Here is a 15,051-nt window from a genome sequence, read left to right on the forward strand (position 1 = left end):
TCCACATCATTGCATTCCGTTTTTATTTACAATTTGTACTTTGTCCCAACTTTTTTGGAATTGGGGTTGTAGACTTAATAGTAATGAGTCTCTGGATGTCGCATGTAATGGTCAAAAAGTTACCAGTAAATCCTGTGTGAAATACTTAGGCGTGGGATAAGACCTGTCTCTTATGGCCCTTTTCCACTAGCCTTTTTCAGCTCACTTCAGCTCACTTCAGCCCGACACGGCTCGCGTTTCGACGACCTCAGAACAGCACGACTCGGCTCGCTTCAGCCCTGCTTAGCACCCAAAGCTCGCACGGTTTTGGAGTGGGGCTGAAGCGAGCCAAACCGAGCTGAGTGAGGCTGGGGGCGTGAGCAGACACTCCCCTGTGCACTGATTGGTGAGGAGGAGTGTCCTCACATGCCCACACACGCCCTGCGAGCACGCTGGGATCTGTAAACACCGTAAACCCGGAAGAAGAAGAATTACGAATTACGAGAATTTCTGAAGCCTTATGCGCCTCGTCTCATCTATACACTCTTGCCAGTATCTGTTGGCGTTGTCGGTGACAACAAGCCACAGAACCAAGACCAGCAACACTAACGACTCCATGTCCTCCATGTTTATGGTTTACTATCCGGGTCGTGAGACTACCGCTTAAAAGATCACTGATGTCACTGTTTGCGCCGCTTAACGACATCACGTGACGTCCACCCACTTTCGCTAACTCCACCCAATGTGTCCACCCACTTCCAGCCAGCACGGTTCAGCGCGATTGTAGTCGAAATGCAACTCCAACAGCCCGGCTCAGCCCGACTCGGCACGGCACGGCTCAGCCCGACTCAGCCGCGTTTGTAGTGGAAAAGCGGCATTAGTGGGAGCCATATAGCTGACAGTATTATACGTAAGGCCAACGCCAAACTCAGGTTTCTATACAGGCAGGCCCGGAACCTCGATAAGGCAATCAAGAAACTTTTTTCTGTCAGCTCTTATCCAATGTCATTTCAACTATGCCAGCTCCACTTGCTACTCTGGCCTTACCAAGAGTTATAAGAATCGTCTTCAGGTTACACAAAACAAAATTATTGACTTTATGCTGAGTTCCTCCCCCAGGATTCCTATAGGGTTTACTGAGTTCAAACAGGTCAACATGTTGCCAGTCCATCTCCGAGTCAAACAGTGACAACTCAATCACATCCACAACATGTTATATGGTAACGCTCCGAGATATCTCTCATCTTCTAGAAGTGTTCGGAATACCCGCCATAATACCTGTTCAGGTCCCATGCCCCTTTTTGTTCCTTCTGTAAAGTCATTTGGCCATTCTTTATTTAGGTTCACCGCCATCACTGCCTGGAACCAACTACCAAGTCAGTTACAGTCCAGAAATGTTTTACATAGAAGAAAGAAAGAAACCTTTATTTGTCACATGCACACTTCAAGCACAGTGAAATTCATCCTCTGCATTTAACCCATCTGAAGCAGTGAACACACGCGCACACACACACACACTCAGAGCAGTGGGCAGCCACACCAGAGCACCCGGGGAGCAGTCAGGGGTCAGGTACCTTGCTCAAGGGCACCTCAGCCCAAGGCTGCCCCATGTCAACCTAACTGCATGTCTTTGGATTGTGGGGGAAACCGGAGCACCGGAGGAAACCCACGCAGACACGGGCAGAACATGTAAACTCCACACAGAAAGGCCCCGGCCGGCCGTTGGGTTCAAACCCAGAACCTTCTTGCTGTGAGGCGACTGTGCTAACCACTACACCACCGTGCCAATTTCAAGAATTGTTTATTTGATCAATTTTATCAGCAATCACTAAATCCTTTTATGTCCGAGTTTACCTTCTAGTCCATGCCATGTTTTATTTTGTTTATCTGCTGTACATGACTTTCCCCCCCTTTTGTTTACACCCCCTTTTTTGTCCCTTGATGTACTTGGACCACAATGGAAATAATGGATTTACACTTTATTGTGCTATCCATATATTTTAATGTGCACTATACTTGTATTTTGTACATTATTTTACTAAATAAACTCAGCAGCAGCAGCAGCTTTCGGGAACAGAATGCTGCGGAAACCAAAGCATTTACTCTCAAAGGACTCTGACCCGAACTGTGGGCTAGATCTTATTCCCACCCCTCCATGTCTCAGCAACCCCAATGTAATACAGTGATACTTATTATTGCTAAAACAATATCTGAAGCGTTATTTGTAAAGTAACAAAATATCTTGCTCTAGACTTTCAAACAATATTTTAAGATTTTATTTTAATTTTATCTAATAGTGGATGGAACAATAATTACAACCACGAACTGAATCAGCACATTCCAGTTGTAGCTGTAGTCATACAGTAACTATAATCACTCTTGTTATAATAATTTCAATCAACAGTTCATGTTCAGTTCCTTCTTCATTTATTCTCGATTCAAAAGACACAGCTGAGTCACGCAGGTTGATCAGTGCGTAACGGACAATAACAATTTTATCCAAAATAGTTTTTCCTGCCTTAGTCGATTTATTTCCATTTCACATGCCTGCAGCTGGTCTAAAGTTCAGTGTGTGTGTAGAACTCTCTCGAACTGGAGGTTCATCACTACACTCTGGCTCCATGGGGACATTTTGCACAAGACTGGGTTACTCTGATAACAGAAACAAAGCTCCAGCGCTCTCTGCTCTTAATCTGTTCTGTTCTTTCACGATATATCGCACATGTCGCTCCTTGTTGGGATTTTTACTGAATTATGTCCAAGTTGTTTATCTGGTGTCCAATCTGAGTTTTCCGTGTCGAATAAGGAAGTTGGTTCATCTGTAAGAAAATCATTTGATTTTGTTTGAACACTTTTTTATGAAGAAGCTCACTCGAATGTGAGCAGAAATGAAATGAGATTCTTAAGCAAACTCTTCCATACTCACATCCGACCTTCTATTTCAAAAAAAGCAAAGCATTTTAAATACAATCACGAATTTATCTGGAGTTTTCAGGCTTGGTTCCTTTCGTCGTATTCTCTTTAACCACTCATTTCTTCGTTGTTCTTGAAGCATTTGCGTCTTTGTTAACATTTTTCTTCATAACGGGGAGATGGTAATAACATATTTTTTTTTCTATTTGAATGATTTGAACAACCAAAAAGAGTGCAAAATAAACCATATTTAAGACAGATTAAGCCTTGCTTACACGAAAGACGCTGTCTGTCTGTCCCTCAGGTGAAATTATCACGTGATGCGTGACGCCATGCCCAAGGGGTCGATTGGAACAGCAAGAACAATTCTTTTGTTTCTGCTTTACACCAAACACATTTGAGTTTGAGATCAAAAGATGAATATGAGCCGATAGATCAGAATTTCAGCTTCATTTCCTAATCTTTACATCTAGATGTGTTCAGCAACAGAACATGACACCTTTGGAGGCAGACCACCCAATGGTTAGGTGAGCAAAAGTATTGGGGCAGATAGTCTGAAAGTAAATGAGAAAAACAGAAGACGTGCCCTTGCTGTTCCAGCGCTTTCAGAGGGGTCTGTATAAACACATGAGACATGATGACATGAGATTAAAATTAATCGTAGTGGAGACAGATGTTCCTCAGGTTTGAACTGCTGTCTTTTATCAGGCTTTGTTTTATTTTTATACAGAAGTCTTGTGTTACTTTCTGCTTATTAGACTGAGATTGTTGAAGAGGTTCTGTGTTAATTCAAACTGGATATACCGTCATCCATATCCACTCCATATTATATTAGCATGCACACTTCCCGTAATTTGTCTGTAATAATATCTGTGTTTTAGAATGATGGAGGGAAAGAGATCAGACTCACCAGAACCCAGCTGTGTGTCCATGAAGAGTGACGGGTCAATGGGACTCCCATATCACTTCAGAGACAGAGACAGTCCTGCTGATCTGAGGTCAGTATAGTGAGGTGTTTTACAACACTGTTCCACCTGATCAAACTCACTGGTGTCATTGTGAAGCCCTTCATGAGCTTTATCAGGTGTTGAAGCAGTAAAACACTAAACTGTGCAGTGCTGCAGCTCTCGGACTGGCAGTGAGGAAAACTGCTGGAAGAGTTCAGTTCAGCCTGCAGTCCCTGAGCTGGAGGGTCTGTGGTGCGACATGAGAACATTTACACCCGAGACATTAATCACTATATCACTATTTCATTCATTCATTCATTCATTCATTCATTCATTTGTTTCTAAATGTGTGTGTGTCAATGATGAAATCCTGAACTCAGTGTATTGTGTTAAGAGGAGAGTGTTAAATATCTGTCTCTGTATGAGTGTGTGTTGTACAGCTATGATACATATAGTCCATATTACGGCATGTGTTTTGTTTGTTCACAGACCACAAAAGAAGAAATCAAACATCAGCAGAAAGCAGCTGGAGTCCATATTCAAGGTGTGTGTGTACAGTTTTATCCACATACAGCAGCATTATGGGTAATCAGACGCAATTTCAGTTGCAACTGACTTTTCTTCTTTTCCTAAAATAAATCCTCTCTCACTGTGTAACATTATAATATTGGGATCTGTTCCTGTGTGTTTCTCACCAGGAGCTGGAACACAAAGTCATCAGTGTGATCCAGAAGGAGCTGAAGAGGTTTAAGAAGCTCCTGAGTCCAGATTCCCCAGCATGCTCTGAGAGGGAGGTGGAGGATGAGGAGGATCAGAGCAGTGTCAGAGAGGGAGTGCTGAAGATCACACTGCACTTCCTGAAGAACATGAAACACACAGATCTCGCTCACACACTGCGCTACAGTAAGAGCTCTGAGTCATGACTTTATTTTATCTGCTTCAGTTTGGTTCATATTTAAATACATCATATTAAATTTATCAAGCTGAATAAGTCAGTGAGATTAGAACTCTGAAATTAATTTTATTTTACAATGTCTATATTTTCCATCTAAATTCTATACATTAATCAGGAACGCACATCAGTATTTAATTTATATTGTTCTCAGTGATTTTGCATGAAAAGATGTTATTACTTTGTTTCTCAGAACACGTCTCTGTGTATCGGCAAAAGCTGAAATCCAACCTGAGAGAGAAGTTTAAAAGAGTTAATGAAGGAATCTCACAGCATGGAAGCTCAGCTCTTCTGAATGAGATCTACACAGAGCTCTACATCACAGAGGGTTGGAGTGGAGATGTCAATAAAGAACATGAGGTGAGACAGATTGAGACGGCGTCCAGGAGACCAGCAACACAGGAGACACCCATCAAATGTAAGGATCTCTTTAAAGACACGTCCATCAGAAGTGTGCTGACTAAAGGAGTTGCTGGAATTGGAAAAACAGTCTCTGTGCAGAAGTTCATTCTGGACTGGACTGAAGAAGAGAATCAGGACGTCACCTTCATGTTCCCACTTCCCTTTAGAGAGCTGAATCTGATGAAGGAGAGAAATCTCAGTCTGATGAATCTTCTTCATCACTTTTTCCCAGAAATGAAAGAATTACGATTCATAGACTGTGATATGAACAAAGTCCTGTTGATCTTTGATGGTCTGGATGAGTGTCGACTTCCTCTAAATTTCCAGAACAATGAGAGATTGTGCGATGTGACAGAGTCGGCCTCAGTGGATGTGCTGCTGACAAACCTCATCAAGGGGAATCTGCTTCCCTCTGCTCTCCTCTGGATAACCTCTCGACCAGCAGCAGCCAATCAGATCCCTCCTGAGTGTGTAGGCCAGGTAACAGAGGTACGAGGGTTCAGTGATCCTCAGAAAGAGGAGTACTTCAGGAAGAGGATCAGTGATCAGAGCCTGGCCAATAAAATCATCACACACATGAAGTCTTCAAGAAGCCTCTACATCATGTGCCACATCCCAGTCTTCTGCTGGATCTCAGCCACTGTTCTCGAGAGAATGTTGGGTGAAGCAGAGAGTGGAGAGATCCCCAAGACTCTGACTCAAATGTTCACACACTTCCTGATCTTTCAGATCAAACACAAGGAGCAAAAGTACCATCAGAAATGTGAGCCTGATCCTCAGCAGACCAGAGCGAGTATCCTGGCACTGGGAAAACTGGCTTTCCAACAGCTGGAGAAAGGAAACCTGATCTTCTATGAGGAAGACCTGAGAGAGTGTGGCATTGATGTGAGAGAAGTGTCAGTGTACTCAGGAGTGTGTACCCAAATCTTCCAAGAGGAGTTTGGGCTTCACCTGGGGAAGGTGTTCAGCTTCGAACATCTGAGTGTTCAGGAGTTTCTGGCTGCTTTATACACATTTATCTCCTTTATCAGCAGAAAAGTAACAGAACGACAAACCACTGATCTGTCTGATCTTTTCACCAAATCAAACATGTCTGATTTTCTCAGGAGTGCAGTGGACAAGGCCTTACAGAGTGAGAATGGACACCTGGACCTGTTCCTCCGCTTCCTTCTGGGTCTCTCACTGGAGTCCAATCAGACTCTCTTACGAGACCTACTGCCCCAGACAGGAAGTAGCGCTCACAGCAAACAGGAAACAGTCGAGTACATCAAGGAGAAGATCAGGGAGAATCCATCTCCAGAGAAATCCATCAATCTGTTCCACTGTCTGAATGAACTGAATGATCATTCTCTTGTGCAGGAAGTACAATGTTACCTGAACAGAGGAGATTCCAGGCGTCTCAGGGGAGTCAGTCTCTCTCCTGCTCAGTGGTCAGCTCTGGTGTTTGTGTTACTGAACTCAGAACAGGAGCTGGATGAGTTTGATTTGAGTAAATATGACCCATCAGAGGAATGTCTTCTGAAGCTGCTGCCAGTGGTCAAAGCCTCCAGAAAAGCTCGGTGAGTGTTTTTATTTTTATTTATAAATGTATTACTGCATGGTTTGTTATTTTAATGTCACACTGAACTGCAGTGTTTAGATTAATGCTTGTTACTAGTGACTCTAATCTTCTTTAAACAAACCTCTGGTACTTTTACAGGAGATGGTTTCACTTTTTACACTAACAGGTTATTAAACCCACCTTCTGACACACGTGAACACACCACCTGTACTCAGGTCCACTCCAAACCCCCAGAAATCAGAGGTGTGTGTGTGAGCAGAGAATGATACACACCAACTGTTTTACTGTCTGTTTGAAATTCAACACACAACTTTGTGTTCAGTTCAAATAATTACATCATATTTTTCCCAAAATCTTGACCTCCAGCAGTAAAACAACCCCAATAAGAAGTGTCCATCAAACCCCACCCTGACAAACTCCTGACTAGGGTTGGGCGGTATTCAAATTTTGATACCTTTAAACTGTCTCTGTGTTTTCCCGGGGTATACGGTATTACCGAGAAAAAAATATTTTGTTTCGGCCTACTGTGTAACCTGCGCCTATGCCTCAAATGTACTATTTAAAAGCAGCATAGCGAATTGTGTGCATTGTGGTATGGATTAAGCAGCAAAGCGAATTTTGTGCATTGATGAATGGATTAAGAGATATTTCAAAGCATCACGCAACTCTTCCTTCATCTTGAAAATAGCATTCAACTGTCGTTTACACATGTCTGCGTTGAAACGCCATTTGCAGCACTATTTCACCTACTCCATCAAAAAAAAGTACACGATGAGCAGGATCATACCCTTTCAAGCATGGGAAATAAAAAAAAGAAAAAGAATCAACCAACACCCAAGTCCGTTTAGACTGCGCGATAAACCATATTCTTCAGCGCAAATGAGGCGAACCTAATTCAAATGCGTGATAGCTGCACAAGGCAAAATCATATGGGCCCACGTCATGCCATGGCAGGGAAATTAATAATCAAATGGCCTTACCTTGCTTAAAACGTTGTCTTGATCACATAACTCCTTACAATTATTCCACTTAAATCCATACGGTTTAACACACCCAACAAAGATAGCAAGCGCATTGCTAATTCCCACCAGAAACCTAACAGTTTACGCTACGATGTTTTCTTCCGTTTCTTCAGTAGATGACATTTCAAACGTTTATTACCCACATCCCAAATGTCATACGTTATATTATTTTACCTTGTTGTTACTCATGTAACCTACTCAAAACACAACTCATTGGAGAGATCTCGTGGAAGTGGAGTGGTGTGCCTTAGGGGACATATTAGATTTTTCGTTTGGTTTGAAACCAAAATACTGCCACACTGCCAATGTTGTATTTTTTTTTTGCCACTAACTCGTTATCTTGACTTGCCATCTTTCAACCGCGGTCTCAGTCTCTTTTTTTTTTAGATAGGACAGTATAGAGAGACAGGAAATGAGCGGGAGAGAGAGAGACGGGATCGGGAAATAACCTCGGGTCGGAATCGAACCCGGGTCCCCGGATTTATGGTACTGTGCCTTAGCCATCTGAGCCATGACACCCCCGGTCTCAGTCTCTTGCGAAGCTTTCTGTCAGACTCCAAATGTCATGCAGGGTTGCCATGGTAACGACATAAACAACCCTGCACGCGATGAGAACTTCTTTAGAAAATTGATAGAATTAGTGAAAATACGATCACACAGTTATTCGGGATGATCTTCAATTTATTATTTTATATTATGACCTCATGTACTCCATATTTATTTAGATATTATATATTTTTTTAAAATGACGGTAATGAGACCGATACTGTTGGTACTTTTGGATACCTCGGGATACCTTCTTACCGTAATACCGCCCAACCCTACTCCTGACCAATCAGAGAACTCCCTCATGGACAAACAGTTTGGTGCTCTGGAAAATCAGTGCAGTGTGAAACTAACCAAACCAAATGACAGGAACACACTGTGCACTGAAAAAAATCCTTTGGATTTACTTGATTTTAATGTGTACATCGGTCCCACGTGATCAGATGACATAATTTCCTTCTTTTTCTCAATGAATTATTACTTGTGGGCCAGCATGGTGGTGTAGTGGTTAGCACTGTTGCATCACAGCAAGAAGGTCCTGGGTTCGATCCCAGTGGCTGGCGAGGGCCTTTCTGTGTGGAGTTTGCATGTTCTCCCCGTGTCTGTATGGGTTTCCTCTGGGTGCTCCGGTTTCCTCCACAATCCAAAGACATGCAGGTTAGGATAATTGGTGGCTCTAAATTGACCGTAGGTGTGAATGTGAGTGTGAATGGTTGTGTGTCTGTGTGTCACCCTGCGATGACCTGGCGACTTGTCCAGGGTGAACCCCGCCTCTCGCCCGTAGTCAGCTGGGATAGGCTCCAGCTCGCCCACCACCCTATAGGACAGGATAAGCAGCTACAGATAATGGATGGATGGAATTATTACTTGTTAAACCAAAATATTTCAGTCATGTTAGACTATTTCAAAGAATCAAGTTGATTTTAACTTTTTCTTTAAGCTATTGCAATGCCAGTTAACTGACTAATGTTAAAGTGATTTCATCATGTTCAGGATACCAGATTTTTAAATGTAACTTTAATTTGATTTGTTAATGCTAATATTATTTAAAGGTATTATGTAACTTAAAAGCAATTTTATGATGTCCTTACAACCCAAGTTAGGTCTCTAAATTCAACTTGATTTGTTAAAGCCAGCCAAATTGTAGACATCAGTTTTGTATTTAAAGTTTGTGCAAATACAAAAATCAAATATTAAAAAAAAAAAATTGCATTGACAAAAACCAAAGATTGAGTGTTCTGTATTAAACTTTGACTGTACTGATCCTTACACTTTACAGTTCACACATTTTACCTGAACAGTAGGACTCAGTGCAGTTGCCATACAGTAAATTCAGCATAAAAACACACAGCAGATACAGTATAAACTTATCATAGTACATTAAAAAATACTGTGAACTGTTAGTACAGCGCAGCAGTGCATCCTCAAGAGTGAATACAAAACAATAACAGTATTTTATTGACTTAAACCAAACATGCCACAAACTGAATAAGGCAAATAAGCTCGAGTGCTTCATAAAAACACTTTACCATGAGGGTTAACCCTGTGAACACCATTTTACACAGCTGACAAGTTTGACAAATCAAAGTGGATTTACAAACAAAAAGTAATCAACCCTGCATAAACTCATCACTGAGAAATAAACACGCACACAAAAGTGGATACACAGCAGAAATCAGTCTGAGCCGTTGACTGAGAGAGCCTGTTTTTCAGAGCAAGTGCTTTGTTGGAAAGTTTACCTCCATCCAGTTCCATCCAGATCTTTTGGATGACCTCAAAAGTGTAGCGGAGGTCAGCAGGGTCACTGATGTTCAGTGCATACATCAGTCCAAACAGCATAGCAACAGCTAATGCTACATTTATCAAGATCTTGTAACACCTTGATGCCTTCGAGAACAATGCCAATGTCCTCTGCTTCATCACTTGAAGCATGTTCTTTAAGAACATAAATCCCAGTGGTGGTGTCTTCAGTGGCCTCATTGATGGTGCTTTGATCCATGCTCTGTACAAAACAGACAAAAGGTAGGTAAACCGGGGGCATCGTGGCTCAGTTGGATAAGGTGCCATGCCATAAATCCGGGAACCCGGGTTTGATTCCGACTGGAGGTCATTTCCTGATCCCTCCCTGTCTCTCTCTCTCTCCTGCTCATTTCCTGTCTCTGCACTGTCCTATCCAATAAAGGTGAAAAAAGCCCAAAAAATATCTTTAAAAAAAAAGGTAGGTAAACCAAAGTTAGGTCAATCAAACCTTTTCACCAAGCCCTATCAAGAAAAGGATAAACATAAAATAGTGACACTATAGATCTAGGTAAGGTGAAAGTTAGAATGAAAGTAAATTTAAAGACAAGAACAAGTAACTACAGCAGAACATGATATAAACATTTAATAAAATGGAAGCATTATCTGTTCCATGAGAACACACTGAACGCACCTGCTGATGGGCTGAAATAATGTTGTGAGGTTCGGTCCGAGCCACTTTGTTGCCCAGTTATAGAACCATGGTTGTGTATGAACACTGGATTCTTTTTCAGTGCGCACACAGATCAGACAGCTGGCAGACCATGAGGAGATATTTACTGAGTTTGACAAAAAGTGTGTTGCACAATTGTTCTTGAGAACCATTTATTCTACCTTGAAGTTAATTCGTCTACGTGTGTGTGACTGCAGCCTATACTGCCAGACACGACGTGGAAGCGCCGGTAGAGTTTTTGTAATTATGTAGAATTCCTCCAGGGGTCAACAGAAGTTGCGCGCTGTAGCTTTAAAGGAGAACTGAAGGCAATTTTTTTTTTTAATCATAAATTCTATTTATGCCATTTTATTAAATATAGGAATGCATTTTTGATCGCTATTTTGTCGCTGCTATAGCAAGTTTTGAGTGTTTGAAATATGCTCTGTAATATCAGTCCATATGTCAAAGCAATGGCCGTAAACGAGATTCGCTGAGACCTTTGCGAGACATCGTAGGCTGTGCTCACTCTAGGACCCAAATTGTTTTAGCGAAAAGTGCTAAAGACTCAAATTTTTCTTTAGCAATTTGCAATTTCGCTTAGCAAGAAATGCTAAAAGAACAATTTTCTTTTTAGCAAAGTAATTTTTTTAGGAAGATATGTTATACTTCTAAATATTTATTGCACTGACATAATATTGAAAAAAGAATTATTACTGTAGTTTGTTGGTGTTTCAATAGTGTTTGCAAGCTTGTTTCCTGCCTTTGTCTTTCCGTGTTCTTGATTTACGTTCATAGCATGCTTATTTATTCTTGAATCCTCTTATTTTGATCATTTCATCAACTGTATATATGTAATGAAATTGTGTGTTTAATTTAACCCGCTTAATCTGGTTTACGGAGCCCATATTTTTCATTATAATTATATTTAACATCTGGTGTAATGTGCTTTGCATTGTTTGCTATCTATGCACCTTTTAGCCCTTAGTCACCCTCTGTAGTATGCTGACTGGCTGTGTAACATAACTGCATGGTGAGTGGCTTCCAGCTCTATCAGGGATTTATCACACCTATGGGTCATGTATAAATTTGAACTGGCCAAGCTGGCCTGGCTAACATCAGTGTCTGACTTGACCAATATCAGTGGCTGTCCTTGCTAAATTCATTTTTTTATTTTTTATTTTTTCAAAATTCTATTTTAACATCTCAACCACTGGTATTGCCTCGCGTGTGTGTGTGTTTTCATTATAGAGATCTTGCAGTCACGTGACCGGAAAGTACACAACCGCCATCTTGTCGGTCAAAAACACCGCTGAATACTGCTGCACTCGTGTACAGAATGGATCAATTTCAACCGACGGACTACACGGCTCATTTTTCTAATGAACAGATAACTAGATATATGTCTAAAATAAACGATCTACAGATTTGTGACCCTTATGGCTTACCGGACGGAGTTTTCACGACCGGATTTTGAACTGCCAGCGGAATACCCGTGTATAATTACCTCATTAGCTTTCCCTCGCTGTTCAGTGGTGAAGCACTGCGTGCTTATAAATCTCTGGACAGTTACCTTTACAGAAATTCAGGATTTGTCAGCGACTCAGATGTGGCATCTTGTAAACAAGAATCCTTATTGGATGGGTAAGTCACTTAAGTATTGAGTATAGCACTGACCAGCCGATTATAGAATAGAATAAGGTAATTCCAGCTGTAATTCCAAATCGTCCGTCTTGTTTACATGGATCTGGCGTTGGAGAGGTAGCGGCTTGGCAGTGGAGATTTGAGTGGCTGTTTTCTGAGCTTGGTCAACAGGCTGGCTCTGCAGCCTCGCTTTTGCTTCCGCTCCCGGCGCCACCTCCTTCGCTTTGCTTCCGATAACAATCCACGGAGACCCCGCTGGTCTCGCTATCTCGTCCGGAACGTTTTTTTTTTTTTTTTTTCTCGTCCGGAATGTTGTGCATGCGATGGAAATCGCTACAAACCGTCATTTTCTGCTGGAAACCAATGTCCAGTAAGTCCATACAGTTGTAGTGGATATTGAAGTCCGGTACAGACGAACAACACGCAAAAATACACACAAAAAACATAAACGTGCACAGGTAGGGAGAGCTTGTAGCCGCAGCCGTTTTAGTAGAATTGTATATAGTAGGGTTTTCCAGAAGAAAACGTAGAAGTAAAAGCAGAAGTAGAAGTAGAAGGCGGAATATGGCGTTTGACCGACAAGATGGCGTCTGTCACAATCTGGATTGGCTGTGACGTCACATGCAAGTGCTCCATTGAGGTGTGTGTGTGTTTAGGGGGAGGGGGGGTGTCTTTATGGGTAGGATGAAGGGAGCTCAGGGAGTTAAAATCAATGGTTGTTTCTTATAAATTAATCTCCTAACCCAAATATAATGATATTCACCATTAATTTCTCAAATGAAACACTTGCAGTCAAAACTTTGAACCATGTGCGTCAAAACGCTCTGAAAACAAAGTACACTTGGTCGATATATCCTGGTTCATCTGTGAGTTCTTCCAAAGTTCTGTCAGGGTTGATATTATGTAGAAAATATGTCTTTAGAATGGTTATATCGTGTTTTTATCCCTAACTGAGAAAGCTAACAGAATATTCTAATAGGTTATCTCACTTTTTAGATAAGTTTGTCATACGTAAAGTCGGATAATTTATTTTAAACAAACCTCGCTATAATCTTGTTCACTAATGAGCGAGAATTGCCGACATTATCAGCGCAACTCGGAAATTGATCATTTTATATGTAAGATCCGCTGCTACATAGACATATAAACATAGACGCCGCATTGAGCTGGCGGCCCGTTGCTGGGATATGTCAGAGTGTCCGCCATATTGGATGGGGCAAATCTTCCCCGTAAACCAATGCAAGTAAATGGACTGAACTTCATAAAGCCCCTTTCTACAATAATATTTAACTCGATGCCTTTTATTCACCCATTAAGACACACACGTATATATCTGGGAAACAAACAGGCATCAAAACAACACATATAACTTTTAATGTGATGGTTATAAATAGTGTGCGAAATACCCATCAATATTCTGAATGAGCGCCAAACTGAGTTCGGCCAGGTTCTAACGTCATACCAAAACAAAATACATCACTGATTCCTTCACATTCAGAAAGGTTAAAAACATTCATCATACGTTCAAAAATGTTCATCATAGTGTGGCACTGTATTATCTAATTCTCACTGCTTATAACTCTACACCTCCCTGGTGGAGATGAGCTGGGAAACTGAAGACTGAAGGAACAGTATTGAAAAGTATTTTTCCAGTCTCACCTGTGAAAGGTAATCCCATGTGATCTCGTTTGGATGGTAAACCTGTTGGTACAGTTAAACGCAGCACATGAATGAGGCATCTTTATTCTCGGCTACTGTCTAGACGCTACACCAGAGACGGCTGAAGAATCTCCACTTTGCCCCATCCAATATGGCGGCGAGGATGACGTATGATTCTACGCAGAAGGCGGCGTCTATGTTTATATGTCTATGCGCTGCTATTGGAAGACGTAATTTGCGGTCAACCAATAAGAAGCTTCGAAACTCGGGGGCTTTGGTTATAAATTAAAACATCGAAGATGGACACGAAAGGTATTGTTCATCTTGAGAAATCGCAATTGTTTGATGGATTTTGCTTAAACTTTAAATGACTTTCGCATAAAATGCGAATACAGATGATTTTCTTTTCGCAATTCGTCAAGCCCCCTCCTACAATAATGCCTGGGTAAACGGAGTTAGAGATTGGAAACATCTCATCTCATTATCTTTAGCCGCTTTATCCTTCTACAGGGTCGCAGGCAAGCTGGAGCCTATCCCAGCTGACTACGGGCGAAAGGCGGGGTACACCCTGGACAAGTCGCCAGGTCATCACAGGGCTGACACATAGACACAGACAACCATTCACACTCACATTCACACCTACGGTCAATTTAGAGTCACCAGTTAACCTAACCTGCATGTCTTTGGACTGTGGGGGAAACCGGAGCACCCGGAGGAAACCCACGTGGACACGGGGAGAACATGCAAACTCCACACAGAAAGGCCCTCGCCGGCCCCGGGGCTCGAACCCAGGACCTTCTTGCTGTGAGGCGACAGCGCTAACCACTACACCACCATGCCGCCCGATTGGAAACATATCTCCTCCAAAATTGCAGTGCATGAATCTACCCAGATCCATCTCGGTGTGTGTGTAGTCTATGAGCAGTGGAAACTCCATGGTACAATAGATGCTGATATGGAGAGGGATGTTCGTAATG

The 15,051-nt window shown here is 41.9% G+C and overlaps 1 protein-coding gene across 5 annotated transcripts in view; it reads left to right on the plus strand.

Moving 5' to 3' along the window:
• Window positions 1-618: 618 nt before the first annotated feature.
• Window positions 619-15,051, plus strand: part of LOC132887231 (NACHT, LRR and PYD domains-containing protein 12-like) — a 53,830-nt gene continuing 39,397 nt past the window's right edge. For all 5 annotated transcript variants that reach the window (XM_060922735.1, XM_060922736.1, XM_060922738.1 and 2 more), the window contains exons 1-5: window positions 619-3,419; window positions 3,774-3,890; window positions 4,329-4,383; window positions 4,538-4,742; window positions 4,985-6,752. In XM_060922735.1, coding sequence (XP_060778718.1) covers window positions 3,385-3,419; window positions 3,774-3,890; window positions 4,329-4,383; window positions 4,538-4,742; window positions 4,985-6,752 — 2,180 coding nt within the window. In that variant the 5' untranslated portion in view covers window positions 619-3,384. The remainder of the gene's footprint in view (window positions 3,420-3,773; window positions 3,891-4,328; window positions 4,384-4,537; window positions 4,743-4,984; window positions 6,753-15,051) is intronic.

This window comes from Neoarius graeffei, chromosome 5 (assembly GCF_027579695.1).
Source record: "Neoarius graeffei isolate fNeoGra1 chromosome 5, fNeoGra1.pri, whole genome shotgun sequence".
NCBI lineage: Eukaryota > Metazoa > Chordata > Actinopteri > Siluriformes > Ariidae > Neoarius > Neoarius graeffei.